Source organism: Mirounga leonina, unplaced genomic scaffold (genome assembly GCF_011800145.1).
Source record: "Mirounga leonina isolate KUSES-001 unplaced genomic scaffold, KU_Mleo_1.0 Mir_104, whole genome shotgun sequence".
NCBI classification, from domain to species: domain Eukaryota; kingdom Metazoa; phylum Chordata; class Mammalia; order Carnivora; family Phocidae; genus Mirounga; species Mirounga leonina.
In genome coordinates this window covers 20682592-20697451 of record NW_023270231.1, presented here as the reverse complement: position 1 = coordinate 20697451, position 14860 = coordinate 20682592, and the positions used below count along the sequence as shown (strand labels likewise).

The following is a 14860-nucleotide window of genomic DNA, read 5'->3' as shown; positions in this document are numbered from 1 at the left end:
ATCAGTTTTGTTTCTGTATCCCCATGCCTAAGAACAGCACACCTAGCATGTGGAAGGCACACAGTATTGGTTGAACGAACAAACAAATGGGGAATAGAGAGTAAGTTATGGTAATAATGACCAAATTACATTCCCTCACATGTGTCCCTCAACCAAAATAATGGAAGTGGTCAATCCAACACATCACACTATCATGTGCAGTTCAGTCCAAACAAGGAACTGCTGGTGATACGGATGGGTTTTCCTCTGTCCCTGCCTGCAAAGAGCTCTTGGTCTCCCATGGAGGCTGTGGATGATTATAAGAAGTGTTCTGAACACAGGTGAGGGAAGGAACAACCAACGTGGGAGGCCGGGAGGGGCCCAGACAAAGCAAGAAGTCGTTGCAAGCGTGCCACGTATTCTGTGGACAAGTCCACACAGCCCATAGGAAACAGGGACAAGCAATTACTCCCACTCTCACCAAGCAACCAACCAGAGGACTCCCCTGCTTTTCTAATTGCCAGGCAATCTCCTTCCATGTTGGCATTCATCCCTTGACAACTGCTTCAATATTTTTTTACAAATCCAGCTGGAATCATTAACTGACATGCATGCACACACACTGAGGTTTCATGATACTTCCTGTTCTCAGGTAATCAAACGCTACAGCCTTTGGCTTTAGATGAATTTCCATCTCTGACCCCGTATGTCCCATCATGACAAGGGATCTGCCTCAAAATATCCCACCTGACAAAGCGTCAAGTAGCTTTTGGCACCCAATTTTCCCAGCCCACCAGGTTTTTATTGCTTATTTACAAAGTTAACAAACCCTAACCTAGAGCTTCTTATATGACAAGTAGAATCAACAGCGGCTAATTCAGGATTTTTGTTTTTCTTAGACTTGATTTGGTTTAACGTCTTTGCTGAGCTTAAGAAATACCTTAAAAGATTTGCATTTATAAAGCGCTTTACAACTTCAGTCACTCCTTATGGTCATGCAAACCTCTCAAAAGGTGTCATCTTTCCCCTATGGACTAATTTTGGCTATTTCTGTTCAGCAAGAAAAAGAGGACATTTGCTAGAAAGAGAATAGCTCTATGGTCCCAATATTTACTCTATAAATTGAACTTGTGTTTATCTCTGTGATCCAGGTTATTCTCTCCTCGTTTCTTTCAAGAGTGAAAGATACCAATGTTAGGAATTCGGGTGTAGTGGGGGCCAGGAGGGATGAGAAAATAATTGCATATAATTTATCTCTGCCCTGACATCCCCTCGCTGATGTAAAAATGCACACCCTAACTATTATCAGCTTTCAAAGTCTTTTTTTTTTTTTTTTTTGGCTTGTCCGATTCTGCAATCCTGCCAATACAAACCTCTTTCCCAGAACCAAGAGATTACTTAAAATGCTATCTTGGTTTTCTGAAATTTGATTCCTTGGATCAAAACCTAAATCTGAAGCCTTTGTTCATCATCTTAATTTTGCCACAAATGCAGCTTTTATATTCCAATTCCCATCTCATTTTGGAGGACGCGTTGCCCGTGGCTTGCGTTGGGCACATCAGCTTCCGGCACCCTTGAGTTCACTTCCTGAGTCCTGCCATCACATTGCCGCTCCTAGTTGGGTGCCCCCACTCCCTCAAAGCTCTGGCACCTCAAATCTGGTAGCCACAGTCCTGTAAGCACTTTCTTAATATGAAAAAGTCTCAGAATTCGTTTTACAACTTTCCCGTTAGACAAAGCATGTCCCCAGAATCAAGGTTCTTTCTTGGCTTTCACGTCTGCGGCCACCTCAGTCCCGACCACCTGGCTGGTCTGTGACTAACCTCTTCCTCTCGTAATGTAGTTCTTTTTCTTGGTACTTTGGCTACCACCTGGCTCCAGCCACACTTGAGCTCCTTCCCCCTGGCCAGCTGGGTGGGATTCATGGCCTCACTGCCACGTTCCGCTCGGGCTTCCTCGGGCCCTGACCACCAACAGCTGCCTTGCCATGCAGCCCCGGCCGCCAACTGCACTGGGTTCCCTGGCTTTCTTCACCAACCTTGGCCCTCTGCAGCCCCGCAGGGATTTAGGCCACTGCGGTGGGAGCCTAGAGCCCCACCTGCAGGGCTGGGAGAACACTGATTCTTGTGATAAAGGAAGTCTTCTCCTCGGACACCTCAAACGTGGTAGCGCTAACCCCTCAGGTGCCTCTGAGCACACGGGCAGTGGGACCCATCTCCCCACCAGTGACCAAGGGCGGAAGGCAGGGCTCTCCTGGATGAGCGTCACCCTATTCCTTATTGACAGATCTGCTTTTAGGGCTCTGGAAAACCCATGCCTAGAATTCCTCAGCCACTTGAAGGTGATGGCGGGTACCAGAGCTCTTTAATCATATCCATTTCATTTTTATCAAAAATGTTTATCTGGGTATTGCATAGATTTCAATCCAAATCAAGTTCAACAGGCCTTTTATATAGAATACTCCCTCCTAGGAACATGTGACCAAAAGCTGAGAACAGGGAGAGAAACTGACGAAAGGAAGCCAGGTACAGATGGTGGGCCTGAGAGAAAGACTACATGGGCTCAAATCCTGACTCCACCACTAATAGTCTGTAGAACCTCAGTCAGTGTTTTCACCTCATTATGCCTCAATCTCCACACCTGTATTATGGGCATAACAAGATGTCTCTTGTAGGGTTTTTGATAATGACGCAGGTCAATACCCGGGAAAACCACTGAATTAACAGCTAAGAGACAAAACAACAAAACTATTACCAGGCACCGAGAATTAAGAGACCAGGGTTTCAGACAAGGCTCTGTCGTTTTGTGGCCTCTGGAGTAGATTAAAAATGGTTGTAAAGTCTTTGTTCTATCCCCCTTAGAGGATAGAGGTGGGATCTATTTCTTCACCACCTTCAATCTGAACTAAGCATAGAGCGGTTTCTGACCCACAGAGGCATCCACGTGACTCTGGGCCCGTTTCAATCCTACATTTAAAAGAACTGCCAGCTGGCCCCTCTCCCCCTCTTGGAACCCAGCTGCCATGTTGCAAGGAGACCCAAGCAGGCACAGAGACAGGCCCAGGCAGAAGAGAAGAGAGGTGATCTCCCAGTCCACGGACCAGGACCACTTTGCCAGCCACGTGATGAAGCCATTAGAAGTGGATCTTCTCGCTCCAGTCATAGACACAAGTCTTCCCCCCTGAGCTCTGCCCCAAATTGCAAAATCATGCACAACTAAGATTTCTTCAAGCCTCTAAATTTGGGGGCAGCTTGTTACACAGCCACAGACGGTCCCAACCAAAAAAAAAAAAAGGCTTCAGACGAAGCACTTAAAGCAGTTCCTCAAATCCTGTGTGTCAAAAGGGAAAGGGAGAGAAGAGGCAAGGTGTTAATTCATCCAAACATTTGTAGAACACCTATGATGTGCCAGACTGTGACAGGTCTTCACACTGGCCCTCTGGTGCTGATGGTCTACAGCTGAGACAGACTTCAAACAACTCATCAGAATGAAGTTGATTCTACAAAAACAAAGGAGTATAAAGAAGCATGAAGGGGCGTGGGAATACTAGGTGAGCTCACAGGCCCTTCCAACTCTGCTATTTTGTCACTTGATGATGAGCCCTGCATATATCTGTGAGATGGCCACACAGGACCATCCATGCAGAGAACCTTCTACACAAATCTGCTTGGAGTGTCAGTGAAGATGTGGGGTTTCCAGAGCTACCCAACAAGCTACTGGTGCTATAGCCTATGTTCCGAAGCGGAACCACCTCATGAAAGCAGCTTTCATTAAAGAGATAAGGAAAGAGTAAGGGAAGTAGGATTTCCAGGGGCAACTAAGGTTTCAGAGTAAATAGCAACAGGAGAATGTTACCTGTTCATTGTTTAATGTTTAAAAGGCAAAAAATCTAAATTGATTGCTTCAGAGAAATTATCCTTAAGAATATTTTTTTTTATCCCCAGAGGTTTTAATGATCACCAGGAAAGAAGTCTTAAAAGAGAAATTTTTATTTTGCTGCATACATAGGTAGCTGTCCACCAGACAAGCAGATCCAGTGGACAGCTCTTTTGTAAAGATTAGTGAATTCAAGTCATACCTTGATAATGCTGTGCCTTAAGAGATCTTTCTCCCCAAATCTGAAGGATTCTAAGAACTAAGAGATGTGATTGTGATAGTGAAGCAAGGTTAAAACTACATACTGGTCCCACAAGTTTTAGCAAGACAAAGAGAATGAAGCGCTAACCAAAAGCCAATGGCAATGAGGAAGAGGAATATAGAACCTTCCCTAGACAAGAATTGGGAGAATTTAATGTAGTGCTGCTGAAAGTATACTTGTTTTTTGTTTTTATTAAAAGATTTTATTTGAGAGAGAGCACGAGCTAGGGTAGGGGTGCGGGGGAGAGGGAGAAGGAGACTCTCCACGGAGCAGGGAGCCCGATGTAGGGCTCAATCCCAGGACCCTGGGATCGTGACCTGAGCAGAAGGCAGACGCTTAATGGACTAAGCCACCCAGGCACCCTGTACTTGATTTTCTGAAGACTTTTGATTTGGCTGGTGTTGGAATCCTTCCTTAAGCTCACATTAGAAAAAGAAAAACAGGGCACCTGGGTGGCTCAGTTGGTTAAGCGACTGCCTTCGGCTCAGGTCATGATCCTGGAGTCCCGGGATCGAGTCCCGCATCGGGCTCCCTGCTCAGCGGGGAGTCTGCTTCTCCTTCTGACCCTCCCCCTTCTCATGCTCTCTATCTCATTCTCTCTCTCAAATAAATAAATAAATAAATCTTTAAAAAAAAAAAAAGAAAAACATCCTTTGGTTCTCTGATAGGGACAGCTAATAGCCAAGAAAAGAGACTAGCCAATTCATGTTTCTCAGATTTTCCTTTTGCATTACCATGGTTAATGTTAAGGATTAGTTTGCTCTCGTTAAAGTGTTCAGACTTGATATAATCCATTTGTGGTCATGGATCAACAAAAAGGTTTTGAATGCCCATAGGTAGAGGCAATTTTACCATCTCCTAGAATCATCTCACAGGATCTTAAACAGCTATTGTTCCAACTAAAGACACAGAAGGGACACATTCACGAATTTCCTGTTTTTCTATCTTAAAGTTCTCACACATGCAAAACACCTCACGCCCAAGGCCCAGCTCTAGCTCTAGATCTCCTAATCATGCATCCCTCACGCCCAAATCTCTCCTCTCTCTCTCTCATGCAAGCATTCCCGGAGATTTGTAAGCAGAGGTCAGCACCTCAGCAGCTGACCAAGGCTGGCTGCCCTAGCAGTTGGACCAGCAGATTACAACCAGAAACGGATTCAAATCACTCCCCGTTGTTGAGGAGGTTATGGAGTCAGTGCCAACATTCCTGCCAAACAGTCCATGATTCCTGTGGCTGGAGGGACCCTCTAGAAGGGGTCAGCTCACAAGTCCAAGCCAAGGAGAGAGGCCCCTTGTTTCTGACACCTAGGATGACACTGAGCCCTTTCACGGTTTTTCCTGCCCCTTGAAACGCCTGGTGAACAACAGGCTGAATCTGACCCCACGGTGACCTCCAGACCGTGTTGAGGCTCTTGGGCAGTAAGAGATATGGCACTAAAGGGGCCCCTGTAGGGGTTTTATTAGCTCTGCTTTCAGGTGAGGAGGAGAAACCAACCATCAAAAAAGAATGTCAACTTTGCCCCCCCAAGATGTTAAAGCAAAACCAGTGTTTAAGAGAAAAATTACTGTGACAAGAAACTCTCCTGTACCCCAAAGACCTGTTGTGAGAAATGCAAACGAATTGTATTCAGATCTGTGGATATTATAGAAAAGGTCAGTCCTACAACTGTTGCCCATGATCAACTGACCTGAGATTTAGGGTCCACAAGTATGAACCACACACACCCCCTTGCCTTACAAATTCTCTTACATGTATCCCAATTGAAAATACGTCCAAAAACTAAAAATAACTACCCTACAGTCTACTGCAACTACCCGACCTGCAGGGAAACTGGGATTGGGGGGGACAGAGGGTGGACTAAATCACCAAATCTAGAAAGAAGGCCAAAAAGAAGGTAAGAAATGATGAGCACACACTGAGAACAAGGAAAGAAAATTTGGTAAAGGATATGACTGGCCAGAAACTTACTTCCCCAGGGACAAAACTATGTCCCATAATGCTCAAATAGTATGGCTCCAACTAATGCAGGGGCCACGGAGCACCCTCCACTCTTTGCTTCGGCCACACGTTTTCTAAAGAGTACACAAGGAGTGGACACAACCAGGCAAAGACCCTCCCACCTGAGTTTCATGGATACTCCGGGTTCGTCTCACGCACTCGCTGACTGCACCGATACCATGGAGTCAGGCCAGACCTCCTCTCCCTAGTCAGCATTCTAGCCCCCTTCATCCCAAACCTGGGCTTCATTTTTAAAACAAAGGCAACCGAAACAACACACTTCAGGTGATGGGGAGTTACAGCTGCCACACAAATAAACAACACGAAGGACCAGGGGAAGACTCTCTGCAAGATAAACACCTTTAAGAGTTGGATTTTTAAGTGACCTTACAAGGTAAGTCACAGGCTTCTCCCTCAATAGGGTGAGCCATGGAGCAGGGTCCTAGGTCCTATTTTAGATGTGGAACCTCTCCCTGCTTGTAAAATTGGCAAAAAAAAAATCACTTAGGTCTTCCTGCCTCTTCCCCTAACCTCCTGTTTTCAAGTTACGCTCTCCCCCTCTTAGCATCTCCCCAGCTTCTACATCACAGGGGAAGCCACTGGGATTCGGAGATGCCTCTACCTCATTCACCAACACTTCACAAGGCTACTTACTCCAAACCCGGGGCAGGGACAGTGCAGCGGCAGAACACAGGGCACCAGGCAGGGCCGACTGCATTCCCTGCTGGACACCAGCCGCGGACCTACTCGGGGGTTCCCCCTGTCCACACCCCCCTCTCATCCCCATCTCCAACCCTCTCCCCCCTAAGCGAGGGCTCCAGCCTTTCATCTTCCCTTCACGGTTGGTAATCTGACATCACCTCTATCTGCCTTCCGGCTGTTTTTACGCTGGTCTCCTTTTCTTCCCCTTTCCTCTCTTCAGCCATACTCAAGAAGCACAGACTATTTATTCTACTTTTGCCCCCCAGAATAGCTCAGTGATGGTGCCAGGAGGAAAACCCACAGCCACCAAGCCTCCTGCTGTAGACATGGGTCACAGAGACTCCCTCCTGTCTTTCGAACATCCAGTTTCGTAGCTTTCCCATCGCCACTTTCCAGGTATTCAAAGCCCCCCCGGGGGGGGGGGGCGGCGGGGAAGGGGGGATGTGCCCGAGGCATCCCTAAAGTCATCAAAAAAGGTGGCTTTGGGCATCTTACCGCTCACATATTTGCATACCGTTTGATGTAGCTTTAATTTCAAAGCTAGTCTCCAACACTCAAGTGGATATGTTACTGTGAGAGCTAGGAATTGCAAATGCGCTTGCCTCAAAGACTCAGGAGCCCAGTCCCGGGCAGGAAATAAAGTTCTAAGCGGCTTTGATGTGCTTCCTCCCCACTTCCCTCCCCAGCGCGGGTCATTCATCTCCGCCGACGAGAGACCACCGTGCCCGAACTTAAGCAAACGCATTGCACGTGGGAGCCAAGTGGCAGACTTCATAATCCACTGAGGTCCCCAGCCCCACCAAATTAGTTACCATCGGGTGCGGCTCAGCTTGGGATCTCCGACTGCTACGAAAAGGAATGTTGAACATAAACTGGGGGAACCGGGGCGGGAAGGGACGGGGGACCCAGATTCGCGGAGAGCAGAACGCCTTGACGCCGTAGTGCGAGCTCGTTTTTTTTTAAACCCCTCGTCTCAGACTGAAATATCAAAAGCCAGTTCAGGTCATTTCCTGAGTAACACTACAAGTTAAAACAAGATCCAAAAAAATCTATTAATCTTTAATTGCGCTGCCTCCAGCCTGGGAGCACGAGGGGGGTTGGGTGTAGGGCTGGGGGAGATTGGAGGGGTTGTCGAAAAGCAAATGCCTAAGAAGCCAGAGCTCCCGACCTCAGCTGTTCCTTACCTCACTCAGCTCGGCCGAGGAGTCGTTTCCGTATTTCATGGCAACTCCAGAATTCATGACTGCACTTTTCAGAGCCGAGCTCCTCCTTCTCCGGGTCTCGGAGCTTCTGACTTGGGCTTACCAGGCTCGAGATCCACCGCTTGGTCCCTTCTGGCACATTTTAGTCTAGACAGCCATTTTCACCCAAGACCGTGGGGAAGCCCCAAGGAAGGATGCAAGCTCTCCTGGAAGGCACAGAGCCGGCTCGCGTTTCACGGACGAGCCATTGCCGCAGGAGGCTCGGTGGCGTGGCGCGCTCGCAGCTGCTGCAGCGGCCGAGCCGGCGCGGGGACCCGCCCGCGCGCGCCCACCGCCCGGTCCCGGAGCACTGCCGCCCCGGGCGCCGCCTCGCCGCTCCTGCGGGGCCTCGCCGCTGCCCGCTACCCGGCTGCAGGCCACCTCCCAGCAGGATCCGGCACCCCAGACGGCTTCGGCGAGCTCCCGAAGAAACCAGGGCGGCGGGGCGAGGGAGACCCGCGCCTCAGGCTCCGGGGAAGGAGAGAGAGAGCTGGAGAGAGCCGGAGCGGGGCGGCACTTCACGCCGAAGTTTCCCTTCTGAATCGTCTGGAGTTTTAAGTGGTTTCTGATTGAACACAGCTGTCTAGCTGCGCGGTGCGCGGAGGAGGCGGGGCCAGAAAGAGAAAGGGTGGGGGGAAGGGAGGAGGCCGAGCAGAGGGGACCGTGCCGGGAGAGCAGGCATCCTTCCAGCTCTCTGCGATAGTAATTACAGGACCCAAGTCCAGGAGGAAGAGAAGAAACAGGAAAAGCCACCTGAGTAACTGTGCAGAAAAAAAAAATTTTAATTTCTCCTAGAAGCCACTTTCCATGATTTAATAAGGTCAAGACCAATCTGAACGCTGTACATCAGGCAGCGCTGTGCACTTCCCATAGTACATTAAGATTTTACAAGAGTGTGGGGCGGTCATTTTCCCTGAACGGTCTAAAGTCAACAGCGAGGGTGTAAATTCAGTCAAACTCCCTCTCTGTCGCTGAGGCAGATTACATTTTCTGCACGTCCATAATAAAGATGAAGATGCCCCATCCCTTGAAAGATATAAAATAGGCTTCAATCTCCCATCCTCCCCAACCCCAGACCATCCTTTTAAGTATTACATTTCCCATCCTCCTCAACCCCCATACCTTCCTTAAAAATCTTACTGCTTATCTGAGCAGAGCTGGGTTTATATTTCTGGGGTTTGGAGTATGAATCAGAAAAGATTCAACGGACTGTTCTACCCAGTGGACTCCTGGAATCAGAGCTCCCCTCAGCTTCGAGTTTCCTTGGGGTAAAAGCATCCCTGTCTAGGGAGGTGGGAGGGGAGGGATTTTCTCTCCATAAAGCTTAACGTCCCACTGAACTTGAAATACACTGAAAAATATTCTGATCCTTAGAACAGTTCTGCAGCATTGCTTAGGAGGCCTCATCAGTCTCTTTAGCTATACAAATGGGAACAAAACGTCTCCATCCCCAGTGACGGATTTGGCATTTCCTAGAACCTTCTATGAAAAAGCCATTGTATTGTTAATTTTCAAGGTCTTTTTTTTTTAATCAAATAGGATGTTTATTTTGCTCTTTACTTTTTTTTAAAGATTTTATTTATTTATTTATTTGACAGAGAGAGACAGGGAGAGAGGGAACCCAAGCAGGGGGAGTGGGAGAGGGAGAAGCAGGCTTCTGGCTGAGCAGGGAGCCCGGTACGGGGCTTGATCCCAGAACCCTGGGATCATGATCTGAGCTGAAGGCAGACACCCAACAACTGAGCCACCCAGGCGCTCCCCTATTTTGCTCTTTAAGAAGGAGCAAAGAGCTTGACCATTTGCATTTATCTTCTTGCCCAGCTGCCTTCCTGGTGTGTTCATTTCATTGCCTGATGGAGGTACTACTGGGACAAAGAAGAGTTTGCTGCTTTGGGGGAGCCCTGGGTCCAAAGTTCTGGGGGACAGCCAGACTAGAGCACATTGGGAGAAACTCTGCTGCATGGGGAGGGGTTAGGAAACCACATCTATTTTTCTTTTTTTTTTTTTTTTAAGATTTTATTTATTTATTTGAGAGAGAGAACACATGAGGGGGGAGAGGGTCAGAGGACAAAGCAGACTCCCTGCCGAGCAGGGAGCCCGACGTGGGACTCGATCCAGGGACTCCAGGAGCATGACCTGAGCCGAAGGCAGTTGCTTAACCAACTGAGCCACCCAGGCGCCCTATTTTTCTTATTTACTCATTAAAACCTACTGAGAACTGGGGCACCTGGCTGACTCAGTTGGTGAAGCATGCAACTCTTGATCTCGGGGTTGTGAGTTTGAGCCCCACGTTGGGTGTAGAGATTACTTAAAAATAAAATCTTTAGGGGAGCCTGGGTGGCTCAGTCAGTTGAGCGTCTGACTTGATTTCGGCTCAATTTGTGGTCTTGGGGTCGTGGAATGGAGCTCCAAGTCAGGTTCCACACCAACAGGGAATCTGTTGGAGATTCTCTCTCTCCCTCTGCTCCCCCCAACTCTGACACCCCTCTCACCCATGTGTGGCGCTCTCATGCTCTTGCTCTCTCTCAAGTTAGTCAATCTTTTTTTTTTAAATTTTTTTTATTTATTCATTTGAGACACAGAGATACAGAGAGAGAGAGAGAGAACATGAGGAGGGAGAGAGGCAGAGGGAGAGGGAGAAGCAGGCTCCCCGCTGAGCCAGGAGCCCGACGTGGGGCTCGATCCCAGGACCCCGGGATCATGACCCGAGCTGAAGGCAGACGCTTAAGCATCTGAGCCACCCAGGCACCTCAAATAAGTCAATCTTTAAAAATAAGAATTTAAAAATTAAATCTTTAAAAATCATTTACAAAACACCTATTGAGAACTGAGTGTGTGCTTTAAGATGCAGATGGTGGTGAATATAAAAATATAAAGGAGACTCAAGCACTAACCCTGCCCCTAAGGTGTTTATAGTCTCATAAAACATAAAGAAGACGACAGTTCTAGATAGAAAATGAAACTTACCATGAAAGCAATACAAATAAAGATCTACTGTGGTTCAGAGGAGGAAATGGGATTTGGGCTGGGCTGAATTGGAGGAGAACTGTGAAGGAATCTTCGAACAGGCAGCCCCTGAGTTGATCTCTGAAGAATGGCTGAGTACAGCAAAACGTACCCCAGACAGAGGGACCACTGTGGGAGAAAGTACGGATGGAAGCCAGAATGTGCCAGGCATGTGTCGAGAATGGCAGGTGTTCCATTTTGGAGTGGAATCTGGATTAGGTAAGTGAGTTCAAGCCAGATCGTGGACAGTTTTGAGTGACAAGCTAAAGAAATGGGACTTCTGATAGGCAATGGAGAGCCACTAAAGGTTTCTGAGCACAGAAATAATAGGATCAGAGCTGTGCTTTGAGACATTTCAATGGATCTGTACCACACTCATGAGTAACACATGAATTCGAATAGACTATGGTGAGTGTGATGCTGGTGTTTAAAGAAACATATTTTTCATACTAGATGGCCCCTAAAACCAAGCAGATGACTTCATCTGGTGAAAGTGATCTGTTCCAAGACTGGAGGAAAAACTGGCAGTGTTGAACTTCTTAAGAAGCAGTATGACTGGGGCGCCTGGGTGGCTCAGTCGGTTAAGCGTCTGTCTTCGACTCAGGTCATGATCTCGGGATCCTGGGATCGAGCCCCATGTAAGCAGCACTGACTAGAGGGTAGGAGGGGCAGATTTGTAGTCTGCGGCTAAAGGAAACCCTGGAGATACGAGAGAGAGAGAGAGAGAGAGAGAGAGAGAGAGAGAAGGGGGATGGAGCCAAGTTCCTGAAAAGGGAGGGAGGGAAAGGGCCAAGGACCCAAACCATGAGATTAGCTTTGGATAGGCTTGGAGAGGCAGAGGATTCTGATGTTTCTTCGCCATTCTTCTTCAGCAGGAAAAGTTGCAAGAGCTGGAGAATTTACAGACTAGTAGGGAGAAGACTTCAGGCATACATACCAACTAACAGCACTTATTTCAAGAGTCATCCAAGTTCCTCTTGTGATTGTGGAGGGGTAATGAAGACTGAATTTTACCTTAAGGAAGGGAAGACCATAGAGTTGTTTGTCAATGCAAGAATAGAGCAGCTGTAATCCCGACCTCTGAAATTGTCCCAGCCCGGGTGAAAGGCTGCTGGGACACACCGAAACCCAGTAGTATGTAGAGAACAGTTTCATGCAATGAAGGGAAGTCCAAATTTGTTTTCTTCCAATCTAAGACTCCGTGAAAGTCTAGAATTTAAATATTTTGTGATTTTTCTTAACCTCTTAGTCTAGTCAGAAATCAGACTGGGAATCTCTACTCTCAAGAAAGCTAAGACAGTGCTGTACCCAAGAGTACAGCTGGGTCAACATCCTAAGTACCTGAGGAGGGCAAAGAACACCTCAGCACGTCATCTCAACACACCAGAGGGAAATAAAGCCCCAAGTGCATTTCCAGTGTCCTAAGAAAAAGGCCTCAAGATGAGCACTCACCGTAGTTTACCAAGTATACAACTGTGAATGCCTGCAAATCTTTCCATATTGTGGCTGCCTCAACATGATCCCTCTCAAAGAGCTTCTCCAAGCTCTGCTTCAACAGAGAGTAGGTCCTCTCAAGAGGCGCAAGCAGGAGGTAGCAGAGGTGTTTATCAGGATCAGAGAGCAGGTCTGGGAGGAGGAGGAAAACCTGCTTTCCAACTGGGCGATACCCTGAGTTCCCTTCCTTCCTGGGCCTTGTCTGCCCTGGAGGCTAATCTCTTCCCATCTGATCTCTGGGCCAAGAGGCAGCAGCAGGCCTGGGAAAGTTTCCGGGAAAGCAGAGGTGGCCATATGCATGAGCGGACATGTCTGGGTGCGGGTTGCACGCTCTAGCCACCCCAGCACTGCCTTTCTGCTGGCAGGGGCGGTCTGGCCCCTCTATGTATGGCTGTTGACCTCAGTGAATTTCTACACAGTCAGGATAATATTCTGGGTCTTGTCTATACCCTCTTCTGGTAATGAACATCAGATTAATCAAAGCAATCTTGGGTAAAAGTCTTGAACTTCCAGCATTCAGGAAACGGACTGAAACTTTGGGACTGGCTGACCTATGCCCTCCATCTCTCCCCACTAGGGTGTCCAACCCACCCCCCCCCAAAGAATTCAGAAAGCATTGGGGTGCCTGGGTGGCTCAGTCGTTAAGCAACTGCCTTCGGCTCAGGTCATGATCCTGGAGTCCCGGGATCGAGTCCCGCATCAGGCTCCCTGCTCGGCGGGCAGTCTGCTTCTCCCTCTGACCCTCCCAACCCTCCCCACCTCATGTGCTCTCTCTCTCAGTCTCTCTCTCTCAAATAAATAAATAAAATCTTAAAAAAAAAAAAAAAGAATTCAGAAAGCATTGCACTGAATGATCTTTGTCTTGGTCTCTGTGTCCTCAGAGAACAACATTAAAAAACTGGAAGAAATCCTATAATCACCTCGTTCATCCCAGCATCCCACTTATAGAGATGAGGATATGCAGGGTCAGCAAGTTTGTGGTGTTTATTCAAAAAAAGAAAAGCATAAACTGTGTACCAGAAATGGTGCTATGCCTTGGGATTCAGCAGTGTATGGGACAGAAAAAGTCCTTGCTTTCACAGAGCTAGTGTGCTTGGTGGCAAATGATTAATAAATAAAGAAGACAGTTACAGTTTGTGATGGGTGTTATCAAGGAATTAAACAGGTACCATGATGAGGGAGAGCAGGCCCATTAAGTGAAGCAGAGACAGCCTCAATGAGGAGAGGACATTTCTGCAGGAAGGTCAAAAAGGAGCCAACTAGGTAGAAAGTGGGGGAAGAAGACCAGGCAGCGGGAGCAGCAGGCACAAAAATTCAGGGGCAAGAAAGGACTTTACCTTTCCAATAAATTTCAATACACTTCAAGTTTTTTATTTAATTTAATTTTAAATTTCAATAAAAAGGTAGACAGTATGATGGAACCTGATGAAAAGGATGATGGGGGAGCCAGACAATGCAGGATATGTGAGGTTCACATATTTCATCCTGTGTACATGGAGAGGTTACGGCAAGACTGCAAGCAGGGCAGAGAGATGATCCAATTTACATTTTTAAAAGGTAAATCTATTCCTATACAAACTTTACTCATAGGTAACCTAAAAAATAAACAAAAGAAAGTTCCTCCTTTATAGAAGTGCTCCTGCAAATAAATGAAGAATTGATAGATGTGGAATATTCCTATTTTATAACCTCTACTGAATTAATAGATTAAGATATAAAGCGCAACGTCTACTGACATCACAAAAAGACACACCACCATGTGTGGAAGAGTACAATACCACCCATGAGGCCATCTTAGCTTAGGAACACATTAAATTAATCACAGGGGTGCAATCAGCAAAATCCAGACTATAACTCTACATAGCAAACAATGTGGGTTCTTCAAATAAATTGCAAGGGAGGAGAAAATCAAGTGAGTGGGTGAAATATTAATGGAAGGAGAATCTTATAGACATATCCCCAACCAATTGTAATGTGTGGTCCTTATTGGGATCTTGAGTTAAACAACCTGACTGTAAAAAATATATATTTATGAGACATTCAGAAATATACTTTTCAGGGGCATCTGGGTGGCTCAGTCATTAAGCGTCTGCCTTCAGCTCCAGTCATGATCCCAGGGTCCTGGGATCGAGCCCCGCATCAGGCTCCCTGCTCCGCAGGAAGCCTGCTTCTCTCTCTCCCACTCCCCCTGCTTGTGTTCCCTCTCTCGCTGTGTCGCTCTCTGTCAAATAAATAAATAAAATCTAAAAAAAAAAAAAAAAGGAAATATACTTTTCAGATATTTGATATTAAAAATTAGTT

At 47.1% G+C, this 14860-nt stretch overlaps 1 protein-coding gene across 2 annotated transcripts in view; it reads right to left on the bottom strand.

The window, feature by feature from the left end:
• Window positions 1-14860, bottom strand: part of MCC (MCC regulator of WNT signaling pathway) — a 396253-nt gene that overhangs the window by 249728 nt on the left and 131665 nt on the right. Inside the window, exon 1 of one of the 2 annotated variants that reach the window (XM_035015386.1) lies at window positions 8003-8638. The exons of the other annotated variant lie outside the window; for it this stretch is intronic. Coding sequence (XP_034871277.1) covers window positions 8003-8059 — 57 coding nt within the window. The 5' untranslated portion in view covers window positions 8060-8638. Of the gene's footprint in view, window positions 1-8002; window positions 8639-14860 lie in introns of those variants that run through there. 2 annotated transcript variants of the gene reach the window in all.